The sequence below is a fragment of the Anopheles gambiae genome, chromosome 2 (assembly GCF_943734735.2).
Source record: "Anopheles gambiae chromosome 2, idAnoGambNW_F1_1, whole genome shotgun sequence".
Lineage (NCBI taxonomy): Eukaryota > Metazoa > Arthropoda > Insecta > Diptera > Culicidae > Anopheles > Anopheles gambiae.
Genome location: NC_064601.1, coordinates 34,944,445 through 34,967,714, shown reverse-complemented (window position 1 = coordinate 34,967,714; position 23,270 = coordinate 34,944,445). Strand labels below are relative to the sequence as shown.

Here is a 23,270-nt window from a genome sequence, read left to right as displayed (position 1 = left end):
CCACCGGAAGGACCTGCTCCGGGGACTTAGAATGTTGCGTTCTGTGGGGCAATGTACTTGCCCGAGACCATCAGCAACATCCATTGCGCTACAAAAACTCTATAGTGGCAGCAAACTGTACATTTCAGGTCGTTTCTCCCCAGTTCTTTTTTTTTCCTTCGTTGAGGAGTTCCTTCCTCAATTTCCCTTACGTGTGTGTGTACACATCACATCGCAAGTCGTTTCCCTTGACTGCACACGATGACGACGGATATGCTGAGGGGGGATGATAGTTGTTCCACGCTCGAATATCGTGCGAACTCCGATGGAAAAGTCGTACCGGGGAGCGACGTCCTGGGTGTACAGGGCAAACCCATCCTTGGTCGAATGGTCGTCTTCGCCACTTGATGAAGGGGAGAGAACCCGTGGGGGAGCAGGCTGCCAAAATTAAGCGCCGGTTGAAAGTGTTCCGTTTCTATGCAAGGGATACACCACTCTTTTCCATTGCTCGGCAAACCCCAATCTTTTGTGCTAGGAGGCCCGGGAATTCCATTAAGGAAGTCCGGTGTGGGCATCGTCGTGTGTGGTGCGAATGGGATGGCGAAGAATCGCCCTCGAAAGGAGGCACCACTCCATAGTGTGGAGCGAGATGACGTGTTCTTGTAGAACATCCGTCTTCGTTGAGGGAGATTTCTCGTATGTCTGCCCTTTCCCTAAGAAGCATGTAGCAGGATGTATATGCTCCCCCCTCTTACCTTGTATGCTCGACAATCTCGAACACCACGTTGTCGTCGTAATACATGTTGAGGCGTGGAGTGAGCGGGTTTAGCTATTCCTGATAATGACTTTAGAGAGCAGCGTATGCCTTCCGACGCTGATGTGCTGCGAGACGGTAATGTTTCTTGTTTCCAGAGAGTGTGTGTACCAAAATTATGAACACACGCAAACACAAACACAGACACACATTCACGCACGAGCTGACTGATCAAGAAGACGAATGTGCACGAATTGCACGCGGAGTTAGGTATCAACAAGCACCAAAGTGAACTTCACTTGTATCTTAATTTATTTTTCCCGAACGATCACTAGCTGCTGGTGCTAGGAGTCATTTTTTTTGTTGTTGGTATTTTTAACTTTCTTTCGACAATCCGTCCAATATCATCTCCAAAAGGATCGGAGTTACACAACACACTAAACACACCAAAGAACACGCACGAAAAATAGGCACAAACACACACACAAATGCGAACCAGCAAAACACACAGAGAGCACACCACAGAGAAACTACACGCACAAGAGGAACTGTTTTCTTGCTTTAAAGCCGATGCTACCGATGCTGCATGGTTTGGCTGGGTAAGTCTTTCCGCTTGCGAAGAGATCAACCGAGGATCATTTGAATGATCGAATAGTAATCCTTCCACAAGTAGTGCGGGAGAACGATATTGTAGTGGCGAGATGTTATCGCATGATCTTAAGCTGTGACACCGGTGGAAGATCGTTTGATCATTGCACGTGATATACTGGAACACAGCTCAACTATCTAACTTGTGTCTTTACTTTTTTTTTGTTCTTCTGTGCCCTAAGATTCTAACTTCTACTCTACTGTTTTCCGTTCTTCGAGCCGAGGAGAGCTTCTGTCCGCTTGGAGGCTCTGAACACGAATGACAGCCTGTTTCGGCGAGCCGGGATGAGGTCGCTGCCAAACCAGGCTCACACACCAGTTTCTGCCTAGTCCTTTTTCCACTCTCCTTCACGGTGCGCTCTCGCTGCAGGCGCACACTGTTTCGCTCTCGCGCTCTCTTTCTATCTACCTCTTTATTTGTCAGTTTCTTCTCTGCCTCACACACGTTCTAGGGAGTGTGTGCGCGCGTATGGGTCTCGTGCATGTGGTCGTACGTAAGAGTGTGCGCGCTGCTTGCCAAGAACCCATCTACAGAAGCAGAGCGAACGAAACAGCCGCAAGGGCGCATCCAACAGGGCGCGTTGAACAGAACGGAACGGTGCGCTGCGCTCAACATGCCCTACACGCAGAGCGCGTACAAGAACACGAACCCGTGGGGTTTGAGCGAGAGTGAGTCACATGGCGCCCTATGCGGCAGAGTGAGCGAACCGGCACTTGCGTGTTTGCGGGTGTGCGAAACGGCAAAAAAGGACCTCCGCTGTTGGGTAGCAGCAGCACTGTGCTGTGTGCTGGAACGGGGCTCGAACTTGGGTGTGTGCGTGTGTGCTTTTGCAAAGCTAATGGGAGCATACTACCCCGGCTATCAACCAGAGCACAGCGTGCACTTCAGAGCACGGGGTGGTACTCTCAGGGGCGAAGCAAAATAGGATGCAATAACGCTGCATATCGATGTGTGCGAGCCCCGTGTAGTGTATAAACGACACACCACTATCTAAGAACGTCTCGAAGGGGCTAATGCGAAAGAGTAAGATGCTGCTGCTCTTCCCTGCACGCAAGCGAAAAGGGCCCGCGCAGTGTGCGCTGGTATTGGAACGATGGGTATCGCTATATACCAGTATGTTTCTGCTAGAGCTGTATGTAAGAAGTCGACAGCATATCCACACGATCCACTCGTTTGTCTTCTTTTTGTTTTTGGAAGTAGAGAGTAGTGTTACGACCAGCAAAAGCATATAGAATGCTCAGACCAAACTTTCTAGAACTCTACGATCAGGCCATGCGAGATCTTTTCCAACTGGATTCAAGAAGAAGAGCAACCACAAAATTCACTTGTTCACTTGGTATGCTCCCAACAAATCACGTATTTTGGGATATAGTCACAGTCATAGCTCTGTCCAACGACTTCGCATCTAATCTCAGCATGATTGTTGTGACGTTCAAGTTGCATGATCGATAGGACCGAAATATGCTTAATCCACCACCAGGCACCGCTACACTACCGGAACTAACACATCGATGGACTGCCTTTAAATAGAAAAACACACTCCTAGCAGGGGTGTTAAGGGGGCTGGTGAAGAACCCGTCGGAATTAGGGACAATCAAAACAAATTTAGCTATGCCGCGGCCAGAGTGCACGCATTGATAAGTCTGACGGCTCCGTAGAGTCGCCGTTTCGCTCTCGCCCAACCATTTGCTTCCCGCCCGTAATCGAAGAATAGTGGTGAACCGACCATGATGCCGAGAAGTAGAGAGCTGGAAACCTCTAAAGCATTGGACGAGCGGAAATTTTGATTAGAAGAGGAGCTGCTGCTGCTGTGAGGCTTCACAGCACTTTGTGGCGCGTAGAGCACTTGGCGGTGCAGTGCATGAACGGTGGGGTGCAAGGGGGTTACATGTTTCCCTTTTTGCTCTCGTGACGCTAATCAGACAACAAGAAAATGACGGTTGACCAACGGTTTCTCGATGGAGTCTGCAGATAGTCGGTACGGTTCTGCTCTCCAAGTGCAAAAGCGAGATAAGTTGCTCGTTCCGCTGGATGGGGAAGTTCCAAGAGCGATTCTTTATCGCCTGGAAGCAATATGCTGTACACAATTAGCCCGGGGGAAAGAGAAATTACGACAACTTAACACCAGCAGAAACCTACGCAATTGACGTTTAGAGGAACGGTTTGCAGAGAGACTTTGACTTCGGAGGAGCTCTGCTCATTGCGCGCGGTCTTACGCAGCAATAAGGGGAATATTACATTGTTGCGGTGAAATAATGTTTTATGATTTATTTTTGAAAACACTTTCCAGGCTGCGAGGCAAACACAGGCAGCCAATAATTTCTGATCATCTTCAAAATGTTGAAAGCTAAAGTCAAAGCATAAGATCGTTTGCTTCCAATCCCAACAGCGGAAGGCAGTCTCGCATTCTGTTTTCTGTCCCATAAAACTCTTCGCTCGGCCGCTTAACAACACATCGATGAATGTATAGAAAACGCTCAAATGTCAAAATTGAGCGCGAGAAGAAAACAATTTCATCTCCTCAGCACACACACACTCCCCACCACCTCATACACGTTTGCTAACCCATCGAAGGACATGAAGCTCCGCTTCGTGCATCGTGTCTCGATCTCGACCGGACAGGAACCTGTCTTCGAAGCAGCTCGGACACACAAAGGCCAAGAATCGAACCGGTTGAGGACGGGCAGAGCATAAACATGAGCATAAAAGCAACGCAGCACTGGCTGAGAAGGGGGAAGGCACAACACAACCACGACGACTACGACAACTGCTACGAAAAGCACAGATTCCTTTTTCTGCCTATTCACGTACCCTTTTTGGGTCCCGCGCTCTCAGCTGACCGAGAGGGATTACGGAGGAAAACACAGTCCCATAAGAACGCACTCACACACACACACACTCACAGATAGCTCAGAATGAAGACAGACGATCTGTGTGCGGGTGGTGGTGGTGGTGGTCGTGGCGACCCAGTAAGAATTCTAGCCCTGTCCCAATTCTGACAGGATTTTTTAAGGAGTCCCGTGTACCGATCTCTACTGGTCAGTAGGACTGCCTCTGCTGGTGTTGTTGTGCGTTGGTTTGTGTATGTGTGTGTGTGTGTGTGTTGGAGTGTCCCACACACAGCCACTTTTGATTGTGGCATGGTGCATGGCACATGTACATCCACAGAAATGCAGGAGTTCAGTTGGAATGTGTTAAAAAGAGCAGGCAAGGATTAATGGAACGGCCCCTAATGTCACTGTATGTACGGTACTTTTTTTTAAATAAAGAAGCTTCACAGGCAAACTGTCCATAGCGTGGGCCCTGGGGTGCAAAGCATATTTCTCGCTAATGATAGGCGGTGTAGCTTCCAAGGGCAAATCGTACGGATTTTCCCTCGACGGTTTTGGGGAGTGTACGTACACGTGCAGCTAAGCATGAACAAGTTTAAAGCAACTGTTTCACGTGAGCAGGCGGATAAATCTGATGCCAAACAAAATTGGCCCTGACAAATTCGAACGAAAACCAATAAATGTTAAATGCATTTACCCGCAGCTACGGGTAAGTGCAAATGCACAGTTTTATTGCTATTAGCAGGATCTCAACGGATTACATGGTAAGCAAATGATGACGACTCGTAAGATGATCTAAGCTAACTATTGGTTCATTTTAGACCAGCAAGTAACGCAAACTTACGTAATTTTATCGAGAATTAGCTAGTTGCGCAATAAGATAGCAAAATCATAAACAGGATCTCCGAAAAACATGCCCCATAGTTTAATCATAGTTTGCTAACTTGGCAGAAGATCTTCCCCGTGTGCACACGGGAGCCAAATAAAACTCGTCCAAATCGTCGCTCCCGGAGACGACAGCAACATAGCAACCACACACCATAACCCATCTTCCAGCCAATGTTCCTTGTATATATGTATATAAGCAAAGCAAGAATAATGACGTACGTGAAGCAAGCTGAAGCAAGCTACCAACACAACTCGGAGCAGTGGAAAGAAAACCTGCAGAGACGAATGCGCGCATTCCACGGTGCCGCAAAGAGTCGCGATAGGTGAGTACGCGCGCGAACAGCGCAAACAAGGAAACACACATCCTTCTTCCTTTCCATCTCGTGAGCGCGATGATGTCGCCGGTGCGTCGTCGATGGGCAGGTTTGCCGCGTCGCGCACATAAAAGCAAGGCAAACGCGCGAAACCGCGCACAAAGGGGAGGACCGGACGACGGACCGAGGAGCTGAGGAGTGTATTTCTTCCTTTATTTTTGGCGACCAACTTCTTCTACCTTCCCATTGCTGATGCGTGCCTTGCCCTGTGGGCCCCGTGCGATATTTGCTAGACGAGAGACAACGAGCTATTGTCGCGCGGTAGTAGTCGTGGTGTTGGTTGCTGCTGTTGAGCGCCATCCGTCAGTGGAAGCATTCGCAATCTATTTTGCCCAATGTTTGGGGGGGGGGTACGACGACGGTCGAGAAGCTGCTTGTGCGATATCTGCGCGCACAGCTGAGCACAGGGAAGTCCTGCAAGGGAAGAAGCAGCGGAGATAGGAGCTTGCAGAAAAAAATCCCCCAGGGAGGAATGAGTGTGTGTGTGTATGTGCCATGCTTTGTCATGTATCGATGGCATACAGTTCCAAAACTGTATGTGTCTATGGTAGAGACAGATAGAGAAACTCGGATCCGTGGAGCAAGCAGTAAAGCAAAGGGGTTCGAATCGGCATTTGCAGCGTTTGAAACAAACTCGTTTTAATCCACCGTATGCAAATCATATCGCCCGAACATATCTATGTATAAGTACCAGCATATATATACTTTAATTTCTCTCTTTCCTTTTTTTTTTTCAATCCATCATACTTGCTGAGGATAGACCTTTGAGCTAGCAGGAAGGGCGCCAAAACGGTACCATGGCATACACGAACGACTATCCAGTCCTTTCTAACAAACAAAACTGCAATTAGAATGATTCATCCGTTCTATGCTGGTTGCTCACGTAGGGTGAAACGCCCGGGAAATCGAGCAGGTGGCTAAAGCTACTGTCACGGGCTAAGGTTGATGTCCTGCCGGATACAGGATACCGACCGGCCCTCGCCACTCGACACCACGCTCATTGACAATCGGTACAACCCCACGATTGCACACGCGCTAAGTGCAATATCAGAACGAGCACACACACAAACGTACATTAGTGTAGCGAAACCCTTCGATCCTGCGCGTTGTTACCGACCAAAAAAAAAAAGGAAAGCACTAGTCCACCCCTCTTAGATGAGGCGCAGGCGCGCACAGTATCACTAAGGGGATGAGATTTTTCACATCTGTTCAAATTTTCCACCACCAACACACACCACCACAGAGAGAAAGGGAGACCTCCGCGCGGCTAACAAACGGGTGTGTGTGTTGTGCATGTGCAACATTTCCCGGTGGCCCCGTGGTTGGCTCGGTGTACGCGCGCGCGTATTGATTAAACGAACCGAGGGTGCGCGCAGGTTTATTTTTTGTTGTTTTTCGAATGGGGGTTGTTTGCTAGCCGATTGCTAGGAAACGGGATCTAACGTGCATGTGCGCCAGCGGGCATTTGAGTAGTAAAAGGACCGGTCGAGGGATAATTACGAAGCGAGCGCGTACGGGGAGATTATGCTGGAACTAAAATGTATGCTTTTTTTCATTTAGCCAGTTCATATGGTTGCACACAGCGTGAAGCAGTGGGATAAAAGGCGAGGGATTAATTCATCAGAACGGTGCGGGGCGACCACACTCGACGGCAAGCGACGTGAAAATTCCACAAACAAAGCAATCGGCAGTGCACATTAACAATTATTTCCAACTGTTCTAATACATCATTGTCCTTTGTGCCGTTTTTTTTGTGACAAGGATTTTTTTTTTTCATAAAAAGGAAACCATAGCCCGACGTCACAAAACACGAGATGCTTTATTAATGTGCTAAAGAGTATAAATTACAGCACAACATGCAAAATAGGAGCGATCCAAAGTATGGTAACACATTTCATTTGAAGCTATCGGTGCATTCATTCAACCTACGATCTATGTTTTCATCTAACGGTTTTCTCCTGCAACAATGCACCTAACAACAAGAGGGTGCACCCTCCCGCGACCATCCCACATCGACCAAACGGCCCTAATACAATAACACGTTGATTATTTGGATCCTTGTGCGTAGCGCATGCGCACGACGAGCGCATTTTATACGCAGATTTATTTGCCCGCTATCGCTTAACGAACCCATGGCCAATTGATCATAAACGCTAGCAGATTAAGGAGAAGGATTCGTTCATTATGCTGGCTATCATAAACACTCGCGCGAGTGACACGTTCGTTTGAGTATCGCTTTATGAAACCACAGGAGGATATATTTCCTCCTTTTGCTTAACGTTATTGATTACCGGAACAATGCAGGATGAGTTAAAGAGATGAGCAACGGATCAAAACCAACCTTGTAAGATACATTCCCGTTTGTAATGTTTCTTTTGCTCATTTACCGTAACTATATCCTGTCCACAAGTCAGTTACCTTAAGCGCTGGTGGAAAAGTAATAATTGTCGGTGCCAATGACACAGCAAATGGAAAATTGCGCGCGCACAAATCCCACAGCCGGGTGGGCAAAATAATAGGAAAAACCAGTCCGGACTTGGCGTATGAGTGAAACGTCCCGGCAAGGAATCGCAAGCAACACATACACACACATTGGCAAACGTTTAGGCGCGAATCGTGAAGTACGGGGATCCGGTTTCCATTTCCACAACCCCTGTGACACACGGACATCCTGGCTCGATGGGTTCCGGGATTCCGATCGGTCACAAAATTCGGTTCGGCGCACACACGGGCAAGGACCCTACCACCGATATCAACAACTCCCTTCGTCGTTGCGGAACATCTGCAATACTCACACACACACATACACAGACAAGTATTCGCTAGCGAAAGTGAGGTCGAGGGACTAGGAGCAGGAGAGAGTCAGCCCAAAAAAAGTCGCTCAAACTAATAATAATAATATCCACTAAGACCGCTCACTCGGTAAAGCACTCCCGGAGTCATCCAGCGCCGTGCATTGGGTGCACCGCCGCGCGCGCCGTACCACACCGGCCATCCCTTTTTCACACGGCCAATCCACGGCGCTATGGCGCTACGGAGGGATACCCACACACACACACAGACCATGCAACAAAGGGTGCTGGCTGCTGCTCCGGAGCCAAAAAATCCCTCTAAATATACGGGCACGTGCCATAAGGGAGGGATCCGCCGCATTTGCCGCTTTCCCCTTTTTATTTCCGCTGCCTACGCGCACCCTGCTTCCAGCTTCCAGCGGTACCCACCACTACCTGGTGGAAAACGGCTACAGCAGCGGCAGCAAAAAAATATATATATATACACGACTCGACGACCATTTGCTACAACCAGCTTCGCGCACCCTAACCTACATTACAAATTTTTGCCATCCGTACTGGCTATACGAGGCGAGCACGAAGGATCGACGGAAGGATATGGAAGGGAAAGGATATCGAGCCTCTTTCGACAAACGGTGACGATAATGAAGGCAACACACGCGGCGGATCGGGCAGGAGATGGACGGGGATGAAAGACTGCAAAAAAAAAATTGCATTACTTTCTTCGCCGTACGCATGTGTGAGCGCGCTCTTCTCTGCTTTGCCGTCCTTTCCTTGTTGCGTATGATCGTCTTGCGAGTTCCTGCTTCCTGCTCTGTCCCACGGCGGTGTGTGCGCGTCCCTCGTTCGGCTGCATCTTGCCGTTTCCTTGTATTTCTCGCTTCTTCCGGAGAAGCGCCCCGCACCGTGGCGCTCTACCAGTTCCGATGTCCTTTTCTGCAATCTTCAAGATCCAGCTGCGCTAGACACTCCGTCTGGCGCTCGCTCCGGTCAAGCTGGTAGACACAAACACGCACAGACACACATACAGCAGACGGCCGATTTTCCCCCTTTGCTTGACTGTGTGTATTGGGCGCAGAAGCGCAGGAGGCGAATTTACGTCCAAGAATGGGCCGTCTGCGGGAAGAATGCACGAAAATGTGCGACAAATGGTCAAATCCGGAAGGAAGGAGGAGGAAAGCAGACTCGGCCACTCGATATGCAATAACCCCCGCAGCGGCGAAGAAACAACATTAAAGTCATACTGCGACGAACAAAGTCGACGCCGGGGCAGCAATGTTGAAGACAATGACAAATCAAACAGTGAAATATGCACCAGCTGGAGCCCTGGTGATCGATGGATTATGCATCGGGAGGGTGAATGATTCCCTTGATTAGACTCTTTTGATGAGTTTTTGGTATTAACACATTTTGCTTTCCGAACTGAATCAGGAAGAACACATGGATATGTAAATGTGTGTTAGAATCCTGAACGCACGAGTGTAAAGTGACGCACATAGTTCATTTTACATGCTCCCTTAAGGACAATATATAAATACGAGTGAGGTGTTTGACCTTATTTAAGATCCGATTTTAATTTCCATTATACAACAACCTACGGTTTATGTAGAATTGTACTACAAAAAAAAATTAAAGCAAAAACATACACGGAAATATAAACCGTGTTAAATGTGTAACGAAGTTCAAGCGCGCCAAAACGGCAACAAACGAAATTCGCAAACCTTCTGGTCTCACAGGCGATCCCTCATTTTCCCCTTTTGTCCCGACCACAGCCAAAGATGCAGCGAACCCTTAAGAAACCCGGAGCAAAAAGGCACCCGAAAGGGAAAACAATTAGCTCCGTAACGAATAAGCAATAGTGGCGGGTAAGTTCGCCTTTGATTCATGGCGAGCAGCAGCAACAAGGGGAAAGCGCGATCGTCGTCCTAGAGCCCTGTCACAGGCGAGACTGCACTGCATACGTCTTGCCAAACAGAAAACTCTGCTAGACAATGCCCTCCTCTCTGCTAGGGAACCCCGTACCCATACCGTCGACGGCAATTTGGCGGGTGGTCAGTTTAAATCTCCCTCCGCGAGCATGCTTTACCGGGGTTAACGACAGCCGGAGACAGCACATCGGATGAGTATGTGTGTGAGTGTTTCGCGCTAAAATGCAGAGCATCGAGAACCGGACATGGAGAAGACACGGCGCGCGAATTATGTTTTCCTACATCCAAAGGGCTCCAGGGTCTTGTGACCACAATAGGCTTTTTAATTACTCGATCGTTAACACCGCATGCATCGCATCGCATCTTCCCAGAAACCAGAAAGCTGCTAAGAAAGCTACCAACAACTCCGTAAAGTGAAACAAATTCCGAGCGGGTTTTAATAACTGACAAGCCCGGTGCCATCGTGCTTGGGATTGGATTTTGGGGAGGCAGGATGGGGACCCCAAGACGGGAACCCCGTCCGCGCAAGAAGGATCTCCCGCAGCGGCAATCGACACACAGCGGTGTTTCTACACGCCCCGCGTGTCAATTGGAGTCAACTCAATTGGGTCCAATTTCATGCACACATTCGATGCGGCCACTCGACTTCGCTCGCTGCAATGCAACGCTCCACCGAAACGCCCAAAAGTGATCTGCCAGTGGCGCATTTTTGTGGAGCATGCAGCAGTTACTATTGGAACGAATCGCTAGAGCACACATACACACACACACAAACCAGGCAACTCAATTGAAGTTCATAAAAGCTAATTTATTTGTGGGCCTTTTTCGTACCCCTTGCCGATTGGGGGATTGTTTTACAAGACGCGCAGCAATGTTGCTCTGTTCCTCTTGGTGCGCCCCATTAACGATCCGTTGCGAATCGTCACGAGCGGTCGCACACATTAATCAGTATGATTCATCGCCTAAGAAGCAACCATATGCTTGTACAATTGGTGACCACTCCGGATGTGCCAAACAGAAATTGATCGTTACATTTAATGTTTAATTAAACATAATGTGTCTAAGCAATCGAATGGAATGGGTAGAGAAACCGCAAGTCAAGTATGGGAATTGTGCTGCCAATAGGATGGGATGCAGGACCATGGCTGCAAAAAGGTACGTATTTTGGATATGGCATACAATCCGGAGTCCTGATTTATTGGAAAGATACGGCCGGGAAAGAAACTGGATCTTCCTGGCCCTTCCCTTTTTGGGGTGGGAAAATTCCTTCACTGCAGCGTATCGATCCCGGACGGTTGCAAAGGAATGATGCTATGAAATCTCACTCCTAATGTAATGATGTAATTCCGGTGCATTACCTGAACAGCCTGAAGGACAAGCAATGGTGAGAGTGTGACGAAAAAAAGAGCTCCGAACATCCTACCAAAGTTGATCGATTAGGCGAAGGCTGCTGAGATGCTGGCGCCATAAAATAATTATAATTAGTTCACTGACGATTTTGGGACAGAGTTTGCGGCAACACCAACAAAAAAGTTGAAAGAAACATTTTTTTTGGAAAATGCTCCAGTTTTTTTAAACAATATTTCCTTGCTCTCTCGATCTGTTTTCCGGAACATAATTTTCCCATCCTTCCGTCTGAGAAGAAACTGTTGCACACCCCAGGCCGGAGCGCACACTGCGTCATGCACCGTTTGTCGCATACACACCGTCATATGGCACCGCCGGCTCGGAGAAACTTTGACAGGATCCTAATGTGTGAGAGCCGGGGCGGCAAAAGGATAATGGTTGAGACGGTAAAACATGGGACAAAAAATGGACTGCGAAGGAATTTGCCCAAGCCCTTGTATCACTCAAAAAAAACAAACGCCGCTCAGAAGACTTGTACGACAGACACTGAACTATTTTAATGAAAGTCAAATTTTCTTCCCCAGCACAGCCGGTCACATGGGTGTGGCGTACGGGATCGATGGTCTAACTGGCTGGGAATCGGACTGATTTGCATTTTTAGTGAAATGTGTTTCGAGTCGGACGGAACTTGCTTGTTTTTTTTTTATACCTCCCAAACGTCAGCTGGCACCGCTGGGAAACTGTTGCAATATTAGGCTTTGACATGCAGTCCTGTTTAAGGATATCTCTTTTTGCTACGGAACAAACAGAGTGACGACCTAGTAGTAGACTTCAGAAACGCCAATGACCTCCACATGCAATCTTCATGCGTCTCTTGTGCGAAGTTCGTCCACGGATGGAATTAGAAACAAAAGGAGCCAAGCATTTGCCACCCATGCTGACTTAATATCTCGGTGAAAGGTGAACGACCATTGTCTGAGCATAACACCGGAGAGCCGTGCCGAGCATTGGCCGCGAAAGGTGGCAAAACCATTAGACTACCAAATGCACCCACGGGTCAACAGACCTCCGGTATGTGCATGGGTTTGCCGTAGCTGCCAATGTCACACCGCCAACGGCGTCACCGTGGTTCGATGGGTGTCGATGTTTTGGGTAGCAAATAGGATACATGGGTGAAGGAGTAGTGACACACTTTTACAACCTCATTAGGCTGGAAAAATTTCACCTAATGCCGGATAATAAAGCGGTAAACAATGATGGGACAGCAACAAAAATCTGTTAAACTTGTGGTTTCGTCCATAAAGCCATAAACATTAACAATATTTGTCACGGGGCGTTCCAAACAGTGTGTGGGTGTGTGCCAGAAATAAATTACAATAAAAGCCCTTTATGGAGGCAATGTACAATGGGCGTAGGCCAGTCATTTGCGCGGGTGATAAAACTGAACCAACGACACGCAGTCAGACAGTTTAGCATTGAAACCATAATGTCAGGTGCAATTCGTAACGATGATTTTCACACCTGGATAATTACGATGCATAGCGGACTACGTGAGGGCCCCCTTGGCAATCTTGTACAGCAAACAGTGACAAGCTAGACAGGGCAAAAGAGAGCATAACCCAAGGCTCAATGGCATTTTAGAAAAAAAGTTTGCTTATATTTAACCTAAAACTGGCCTAAATCCGTTATGCCAACCCCCGTGTCAAGGGGTATGTGCCTCTTTTCCCATCCTAAACCGAAACTGAAACAAGAGCTCTTTACTGTCTTGCCATCCCCGTAGGTAGGACGTTAAATTTTAGTCATCGAAAAACGGGCCCAATTTTAACAAACTCAACAAGTATAGATTCGTCGAGACGGCAACACATTTGCCCCTTTTTCCCAGATCTATCACATTTTGATACTGCTCTACAGGGCGGCCAGGAACATCGAGGTAATTGTTTTCTTTTGATCATTTTCTTATTGCTAGTCAATTTTTTGGCAAAAACCTGAAGCTTTTACCTGACCGGCTGATACTGTGCTCGTTGTAGCTCCGAGTCGTCTGGGGACCGGATAGAAACGAGCCAGACAGGAGAGGCTATCAGCCCAACGAACGCAAAAAAAGACTCACACACTAACGTCCCAGAAAGTGGGCATTTGCCTGGGCCACAAATTCGGATCCGACAAAAGGGGGAACACAACGCGCAATGGCATCAAAAAGCAGGCCAAACTCTCTATTGGGCAAAATATATGATGAGAACTTTGTTGTGCCCCTTTTGCGAACGTCTTAACTTGCCGAGCCACAGCCCCGGATCTCACATACACACGGTTGCCCCTGGTAGCCCCTTGGGTTGGCAAGAATTCGGATGTACTTGTTGTCATCTTCCTGTTTTTTTTTGTTCTTCCACCTCTTGATCCGATCTTCCGATCCGGGACGGTTCGCTTCCTAGTTCCCGTCTAATTGACAACATTGCGCAACACACATACGCTCTCTTCGAGGAATGTCTTCAGGACATCAGCAGCAATGCCCTAATCCCCTTGCCCCGAAGTCCAGATGCCCATATTTCAAATTCATTATCAAACATGGAACCCATGTGCATCTCCTTTCGCACGCGCGGTAGTGCCGCCGTGCAGTGCCCTCTCTGTCTATCCGAGCGCTGCGTCTCGGTGGGCACAAGGTCCGAGAGAGTAGTTCTGCAGAATATCTATCCCGATGTGTGTGCCCTGGATTTCGGGCTCTGGCCGGAAGGAAGAACTAAGCGGACCGAAAAAGCAGCATCGCTGACGAAAAGGGTCGATCATCGCGAACCTGGGGATAATTTGTTCCCAGGACTGCGGCACAGACTCCGAGCGGCTGGGCTCACAAAACGCTCCCGCCGCTCCGCACTCTCTGGACTCGGTGGGAAATGCGATTCAACTGCCAAAAAGGATGGTTTTAAGTATGCGCAGGAAAGATAAACATCTCTCGTCTCACACAGCAGAATGCAGCCGAAATACAAATGCTCGTTTGCATATAAACATGCACGGTGCTCGCTAACAGTGTGTGCCCGAAATTCGTCAAGTAGGCCCCGAATAATTGAGCATCCCAGATCGCGGGACATTCCTTTGTCGTTAATCTCTGAAAGGCGCACACACGTTGTGCTCATGTAAATTAGAGCAAACCGCCATACCAGTACAACCATTTTCGATTGGGAAGTATTACGGTCGATCAATTCATGTCTCAAGTTGCACCGAGTTGCACACAATACATTAATGCAATCCCATTACCTACGGTATTCTTTTTAAACGATCAAAAATGAAACAATTAGCATAAACAAAGGATTAGGACGGATGTTTCTACCAATCATGTTTGATTTGTTGATCGTACATTCTTCCCATTTTTTGGCGTAACAGCGTACAGAGCCATAGAACAGCCTTCAGATGGTTTGACACTTATCCGACCTTAAATATTCAATGATTTCCAATTCAATGACTTCCGCCAAATACACAAAAGTCTACTCGAATGTTTTTAGGAACTTTAAAGCTTTAGTTCCAATAATGATTTAATATAGCCATCAATATCAACGGAACAACCTTCGCTTGTACCTAAGAGTACCTAAGAGCTGAAAATAATCCTGACAAAAACTCATTCAACCATACAGGGATGCAAGGATCTCAATTGTTTCATAGAAGAATCTGTAAAAAAAAAGCTGAGAAGATTTTGAAAATACAGCAACATCCTGAAGACCACCGGCTAACTGTCCATTCGAGTACACGTCTCAATTTCTCCATGACCCTTACTTCCACAACAGTCGTGATCTATTGGGATATAGGGTTTTGCTTCCTGGCTGATTCGGCCCAAATTGGCAAAATGCAATGCGCCATGAAAACGGAAGAATTCTTGAAAAGGACCAACAGCAAAAAACAACAACACTCGCACAGGAAATAAGGTAATTTTCACTCGGTCCGATTCGGTTATTACTCGGACGTGTCATTTTTTGCCGTACGCTATCGTCCTACCGGTGTAATGTGATAATTGATCTTTCACCCAACCCAACCCGGCTCAGTGTCAGCAGGCAGGTTCGACACTTTCTTCCCCAAAAGCGTTTGCAACTTCAGAAAATGTGCTATCTCTACAGCCACAACCTACGCCGGTGCCCATTACCTCGATGGTGGAACAAAACACATCCACCATTCTCAAACTGCGTGCGTGGTACAGAGGCCCTCCTTTTGCCCTCTGCTGTCTGTAACCTGTCTGCCTCGGTCGGGTTGGTTGCTTTCGCTCGGCGATGTCCTTTGTACGGTTGCGCTTAAGAAGGAAGTGGTTTTTCGTCCCAAAGAGGTCCCCGTATCCTGCTGTTGAGCACTGCCTGTGAACACCACCGCCGGACGGATCATGGAACAAGGGGCACGGCACGACGGATAAGTTTTGCGGCGTTGGTGGTCATGTCGCAAAAAAAAACTGCCGTCCGAAACCGGTTCCTTCCCGTCCCCGTAACTGAAATTTGGCATTTTTTCCCATGAAACCTGAGTTGAGCTCTCGCTCTTATCGTGTCGTCGTCGTCGTGGCCGTCCCTGGGCGAAGGCTCACCCACCCCAACAACCCGACCGTTTCGGCTATCCCAAACACACTGAGGACTCCACCGGATGGTGTTGCCGTCTGGTGAGCATTTCGGCGTGAAGATGATGATAATAAATTGGCCAATAGAGAAGTTTATCGACTATTCATTTTCTTTATCGATAGATTTTTGTTTTGTTCGTTCTCCCCGCGAAAAGGACTCATTTGTTAAGCTAGATTGATCCGCACACAGTGCGTGGGCACGTACAAATCTACCGATATTGTATCGATATGACACACGTTCCTCCATGCTTGAGGAACGTTTCTTCTCAGCTGTTACACACACGACCGGATAGGCCAGGATACAATAAAAATTCCTTCATCATCCATTCTGACACGAAGCACACGCGGAGTTCTTCGCGAACACCAATAGACTTCCACCACCAGCCGCCTTGGACTATTTCATTAGATATGTGAACACAAAGTAATTTTAGCATAACTGCGCCAAAGTAACGTTCAATTTGCGTCTTCCGCTTCCACTTACGCTTCCAAAAAACACTCTCACACACAGATATGCCCACCATTCATCGGCACCTTCATGGAGGTTGAGGATTAGAATATAAATCAGTTCTTCGCTTTTTTCGTGTATGTGGTGCGTGTGTCGACCAGCACCTTACCTTCAAGTGCTATCGAAGCGTTGTCTGGACGACTCTCCACTATGTAAGAAGCAGTAAGAAGACCACACCATTCTTAAGAGCTCGAAGTGCTCCAAGGTGGTACGTCCTTAACCTCCCACAGTGGGTTCACTATTCCATAGCTGTGTGAAGAGTGCCACAGAACCGAGGGAAGACAGAGTGCCCGATTTTGGCAATATATTTTCGCTTTATTGTACAAACATAAAATCTACGAATTATAACGAATGGATTATCGTCACGAGTTTACGCGTTCGTGATGTGTCTCGTGTCCTGCGGTCCATCCACCTAACGCACCATCCCCTTCGCTAGCGATGCTTCCTCGAGCTCGAGGAGATGAGATAGAGAACAAAACCAGCAAAAGCGCGCAGTAAATAAGAATCTTCAAAAGGATCGCGACGGCGATGGCACAGGCACTGGCTGGATCTCTCAGCCACCCGGGCGGACACCCGTACGATAGCACACTCTATTGGCCCCGCTATAAAGTGGGCAAAAAAAAAATACATCACAATACGCGCGAGATTCAAATCCTCCTGGTTGCTGGTGGAAGATCAGAGAAGGTGTAGAAATATAAAAAATAGAAATCCCCCAACACCCCCATTACCCTACACACTGTCCAATCTACGTTTACGCGAGACGTCAATCCCCGCGCTGCTGATGCTGCTGTTGCTTTTTTGTATGTTGTTTTTTGCAGCATTCCTTCAAACACCCCCTGTTGCTCATTCCTTCATCAGTTTCCGCTCATGTCTTCCATCCCATCCCACCCCATCGGTGAAGTTTCATTCATATAAAAATTTCTTATTATTAAAAGGCCAAAAGCAAAGAAAACGAAAAAAAACAACGACAAAAAACGAGCTGACTCGAGAAGAATGAAATCAAAAGCAAAACTACGCGAGAAAAGCGCAAGAAAACAGGAATCGCCGCAAACAAGCGAACGGCGAAAAGAACGTTGCCGGAATCCTAAGCTCAGGTGATTATTAACGAACGAAACAATCTGTGGGGCATATTTCAGCTGTGCCCGGGAGAATAATGATGTCGATCAGCTGTGCTCGGTGGTCAAAATTTTACGCGATCTTCAACTTGGAGCTGGATGTGAATTTTGTTTGATGTGTTGGAGAGCTTTGTACAACTTAGAATCAGTACAAACATTTCATTTTTATAGAAAATTGGTAACTTATTTTTCCCCCATTTAACTTTCAGCAATATTGTCCACTGTGTCTAGCGCCCGATAGCCGCTCGGCTTAACAAGTAAGAAACGAAAGAGAGGAAAACTAATAAAAACCAGCACCGAACGCAACAGGAGATCGGCACAATCTCCACCGACCGCGGGCAGAGGAACGTTAGTGAAAACTGATTATCATCTCTTCATCATGCCCTCTCTCGCTCTCGTGCCACCTTTCTTCTCCCTGCATCCCTGTGTGTGGCGGTTGTGTGTGAGATCGGCATTCTCCGCGACCAAAAGCATAAAAGGCTAGCCTCGAAATTCCCCAACCGGAGAGAAACGAACGATAAGCCAAGCCAAAGCCAAGTGGCCTTTTTCATCCATTCTAAGCACATCCACCAAACTGCCCTTCCCCATTTTCCCGCGGTAATTCCCCCCTTGCATGCGCGTGTATCCCATCCAGCCTTCAACCGCGGAGCGGTGTGAATTTGCTTTTTCACTTTTTAAAAAACCCGCGCTCGCGCACAATTACGTTTAATCGCTGTTTTCATTTGAATCGTTTCCTTCGGCGGGGCTGGCAGGCTGCGGTCCCTTCCAGTTTTCCTCCATTCACCGGGAAAATTCGCTCACAGGCGCCGAAAGCAACCCAGACACATTCGCTCCATCTTTCTGCGCACGGTTGTGTGTCTGTGTTTTTTATTCGCCAAAAAGAAAGAACAAAAAAATGCATCGCCGGGTTGCCGCCTCATGAATGAGCGCGCCGCAACCCTCCGTGTCTCCGTCTCGGACTATCCCGAATAACCGTTTGCTCGAAGAAAGAGGAAAGCAACATAAGAGAGCAATCGGCCAGAACAGCCCTCGAGAAACGGGCGGAGGTGATGGTGGCCGTGGTTAGTGCTGGTTGATGTTGCACTGAACAACAACGAGAAGAAGAAAAAACGCGCAAAACTTCGCGAACGAACGAGTAAAATGCAAGAATCAGCGTAACGGTCGAATTCCTGCGTGTGCGCCCCCGGTGAGCTGATTTGCAACAGAGAGGAGAGATAGAGATTCATAGAGTGGGAGAGAGAGAGCGAGAGTAACAGTGGACAGAGGAAAATCTCGGGGGCCCGTGCTGTTGGCGCGGATTGCATAATGCGGGCAACATTGTCCCGCACACACGGACACACAGGTTGAGATCAAACGGAGTTCGACACAGGATTGAAATAAAATACAGCGCACAGGAGGAGCCGCAAGATGGGGGCATCCCCCGGATCGACCTGGGGTAGCCAAAATCAGAACAACCACTTTAATTGGGAACGTTGGCGACCTGATTTTATGTACAAAGAGATCTCCCCACTCGTACACTGTTCTTCCTTACCAACTTGGAGTGACGGCCCCATTCATGGGACGCACGAAAGGATCCTTGGCAGGCAACCAAGAGCACGTACAGTTTGAAGAGAAAGTCGTGTACGGGAACCGAAGGTGATTAAGGACACAAGCGGGGTTGTTCGTTGCTTGCCGCCCTCCAGAAGGGTTTCCACAGAACATACACAAAACCGATCATAAATTTAATTCGCGTTCTCTCGCTCTCCTACCACCGGGCTCGGCGGCAAACTGGAGGAATTGGCCACGGCGCGTCTGTGTTTAACGAACTTTTGCGCCGTTTGGGGTCTTCCTTTCGAGCGCGGTTGTCTCCCGCTGGAAGCATCATACAGCGCGCTACAACACGCGGCGCTGCGATTATCTCTCCCAGGAAGTCTTCCCTCCAGCGTGTTGAGTGTTTCGATGTTTTTCCATCTATCTTTATTTATATATCCCTCTCCACTGTGCGCTATACTCCCCCAACCGAGGCACTCCACACCACTGGTCCTGGGGGGGGGGGGGGGGGGGGGGGGGGGGGGGTCCTGGAAACAAGGGGAGCATTAAAATGAAGATTGATATATGACTATTTACAGCAACCAGCGCGTTCCAGAAGCTGCTGCCATACGCTTTCAGGACCGTTTTTCGTACCAGGAAGGGACCGTACTAGAAGCCGTGATGGATCCCCGTCCAATGAAAGCCTACAAAACAATCGCAAAGGAAGCGGGCGCGATCACGCTCCACAACGAGCAACTTCGGGCATCGGAAGTGAGCAATTGAGTATGATTGCATTTAAAAAAAGCAACTAAATAATCAGTACTGTAACTCCGGCTCCGGATGTAGTACAGACGGCCAAAAACCATCCTCTGTTCTACGAGGTGGGTGGTGGGGGAAGGAGCGGAGGATGTTATTTAGTTTGTAAAGTGTGTCTCATTTTTTAATAGCACAAGGCACACAAAAAGGCGTTTGGTGATGTGTGCGTCTTTAAAATAACACAACCTTACTCTGCATGCATCACCTCATCTCCCTGCCATCCTCCGCCACCCCAAAGCCACTGTACAAAAACGTTTATATTTTTAAAGAAATCTTCCCTGGTGGGCGTTTGCAACATTGTTTCCGATATTCGTTACACTTGAAACAAAGCAACGTTAGCCGTTGTTTATGCCAGCGCAAGTCACGTTCGTAATTACGCATGGGGGGATTGTCCGAGGGATTGTTTTTTGTTTTGCAGCATGATGTACACACACACACACATGAAGAAACTAATGCAAAATATGTCTTGAGTGCGAGTAAAAAGAGCATGGTAATTGTATCCTTTCTGCGCCCCATGTCCCCTTCCTCTTTCTCCACGCCATGGTTCATCTTTCTTCAGCAATCGCGGCTGATCCAATTTCCAAACTTTCAAGCGAGCCTGCGCTCCAATGTGCGGCTCTCGCTAATCTTTGCTCCAACTTTAAGGTGATTCTTTCTCACCTGATTTATCTAGGACGGCAGTCCACTGCTCTCCCCCACCCATATTCGCAGCAAGAAGCCAGAATAGATGGCTCGTGCGTGCAGAACGAATGCTTTGCGCCAGGGATTGATGGTGATCGAATTCAACCGATTTGCAACGGTTTTTTTTTTATTCTTCGTCTCATTGCTTTTCGTTTCTCCTGCGATTGGGCTGTTCCTTTGCCGAAGCGTTTGCCGCGAGCAACAAGAACAAGGACCAAGGAGCTCTCACAGGAAGCCTCTACCATCCTCTTTGCCTGCCCCAAAAAATATTCACCCAGCGCCCAGTGGAGGGGCCGGTGCCGAATAAAACCGGTTGACGCCACGGTTGCCTCTCACCAGCCATCGGTTGGGGCAATTTATTATCTCCAGGGGTAACTATTGTTATTAATGTTGCTGGCTATTATTAGTCCCTAACCCCCTCTCTCTTCCTTCCAGTGGAGCACTCTCGCTATGGATGCTGCGTTAACCAGTTTCGTTTTGTGCTTCATTTAAGCGCGCTGCGAGAGGAAGAATTCTTTACACGAAGGAGTCGACATGCAAAGAATTCGATGAAGAATTCGACCGTCGGCTGTCATTCGTGTGCGTAGGTGGTTGTTATTGTTCAAGATTCAATTGAAATTGTAAGTACGCTTTATTCCAGAAATATAAGCCTTTTTAGGTTAATTTTTAATCTCATTTGAAAAGTTCCAAAAGTTCTGCAGTTTGCACAAGTGTTCCTTAAAACGAATCCTAATCACCACCTCGTCGCGTAGTTCAATGCTCTTTTTTCATCATTAGTTGCTCGCAGTGAAACAACACCGACATCTAAGCCGCCTAGACACGTCCCCCTTGTGCGGCATCTCCCGCCGAACCTAGAACATCTTCGCAAACCCATCACCGGCCGGCCTACGACGAGACGGCGCACACACACAGCGTTCCGTCGGTAATTTATTCCTCGTTCAATCTCTTCAAATATTGTTCGTCAATTATTTAAACTTCAATTATTGCTTTTCTAAGGTAAACTCCACGGCAGGGGCCAGTTCTGCCGCTTCATGCTTCATTGTACGCTTGGTACTGTTGTGAGGGGGCAAGAGAGCCAGAGCATTCTCCTCCGAGGCTCGATAACAGCGTGCCGAAGGAGAAGCAGCGTCTGCTTTAAGAGTGTCGCTGCTGCTCGCCACCATCCTCTCTCCGATGATGCTGGCGCGACGGACCGAGACGAGCAGAATGTTGTGCAGGCTTTTATTTTTTTGTATTTTTTGGTTTAGCCTGTTGTCTTTTCCGGTGTGTTTCATCACACCGGCAACATTGACAGGACAGGATGGACCGACCGAACCCGATGCAGGCTTCTCCCGCGAGCCCTGCGAGGAGTTGGACCCCAGTGGACGTGGGGCAGTACGAGGTCTGGGAAGGGAAGAACCGGTTACATGCTGGAGCTTTGGACAGCCAAACGGTCGTTCCGGAGAGCTGGGCGCGCTACATCTTCTTGAGATGCGCGCCTTGTTACTGTGTGCTTTAAGCGGCCCTGGTGGTTTAGGACGCCCGCGCACACTCCCGACCAACGGGCAGATCTTCAACGAGGTGCTTCTATGCTGGTGGCACACATAAGTGTTTCTCATCCCAGAAGGTATATATGAGTCCGAGTGTGTGTGTGTGTTTTTTTTCTCTAGTTATTTTCACGCACATCCGCTCCTCATGAATGACAGGCTTCGAAGTAGTCTACCGGGCGAGAACTTGAATTGAATGGAGCGACTCATTATCGTCCGGAAAGCGTACCGGGATACCACAACCACACAACCGGCAAGAAGCCACATTTACACTTCCAAATCTTAAGTGCGAGAACTGCTGAATGCCCTTCAACAAGTACACCATGGGCATGAGAGGTTGTGTGCAAGTGTGTACACCACCGTCGATCGGCATAAATTATCGCCCAGCTCGCCCGCGGTTCGCCTAGCAACAGACGCCGCACCGAGTCTGGACCATCCACCGGGAGAGTCTGATTTCCCCGAGTCCGGTCCCATCTGGTGCTGAAGGTGGGGGTCGGTCTGCACCATACACTTTCAATTTCATCGGCAGCCAGGTAAATTACTGCACACACACACACACATCCCGTCGTGCCCGGTCGGATTGAATTAGGCGTGGAATCTAAGCAGCAGCCGTCGGAATGCGTTGAGTTCGCGCTGTTATCACTTCGGTTTCGGTGCAGGAAAACCATCTGTTCAGATCTTCAAGTCGCCACCGTCTGGGGAGCGGCTCCGTGGACTCCTCGGCGGGGCTCAGCTGATCCCACGGCGGGCCAAAGCGGTCTGGAACGGCAGTTGCAGTTTGCATTCTCACGAACGATAAAGTGCGGCAACAACTCTTTCAGACCTTTGCCTTGCAGTCCATCGCAGAGCAGAGGTGCCAGCAGCGCACGCAGTGTGAGGTGGCGGCGTCTACACGAAAGGGAGACGGCACGCATTCGCGAGCAGAACCGAAGAACCCACCCCGGATGGGACGATCAAGGCTCTTTAATTATAGAAATTACCCCCGAACGATGGGGGCGAA

General features: G+C 48.4%; 1 protein-coding gene across 4 annotated transcripts in view; it reads right to left on the bottom strand.

Moving 5' to 3' along the window:
- The window catches only part of LOC1279787 (M-phase inducer phosphatase), a 116,933-nt gene that overhangs the window by 6,113 nt on the left and 87,550 nt on the right, over positions 1–23,270 (bottom strand). The window contains exon 1 of one of the 4 annotated variants that reach the window (XM_061648701.1): positions 735–3,207. The exons of the other annotated variants lie outside the window; for them this stretch is intronic. Coding sequence (XP_061504685.1) covers positions 735–781 — 47 coding nt within the window. The 5' untranslated portion in view covers positions 782–3,207. Of the gene's footprint in view, positions 1–734; positions 3,208–23,270 lie in introns of those variants that run through there. 4 annotated transcript variants of the gene reach the window in all.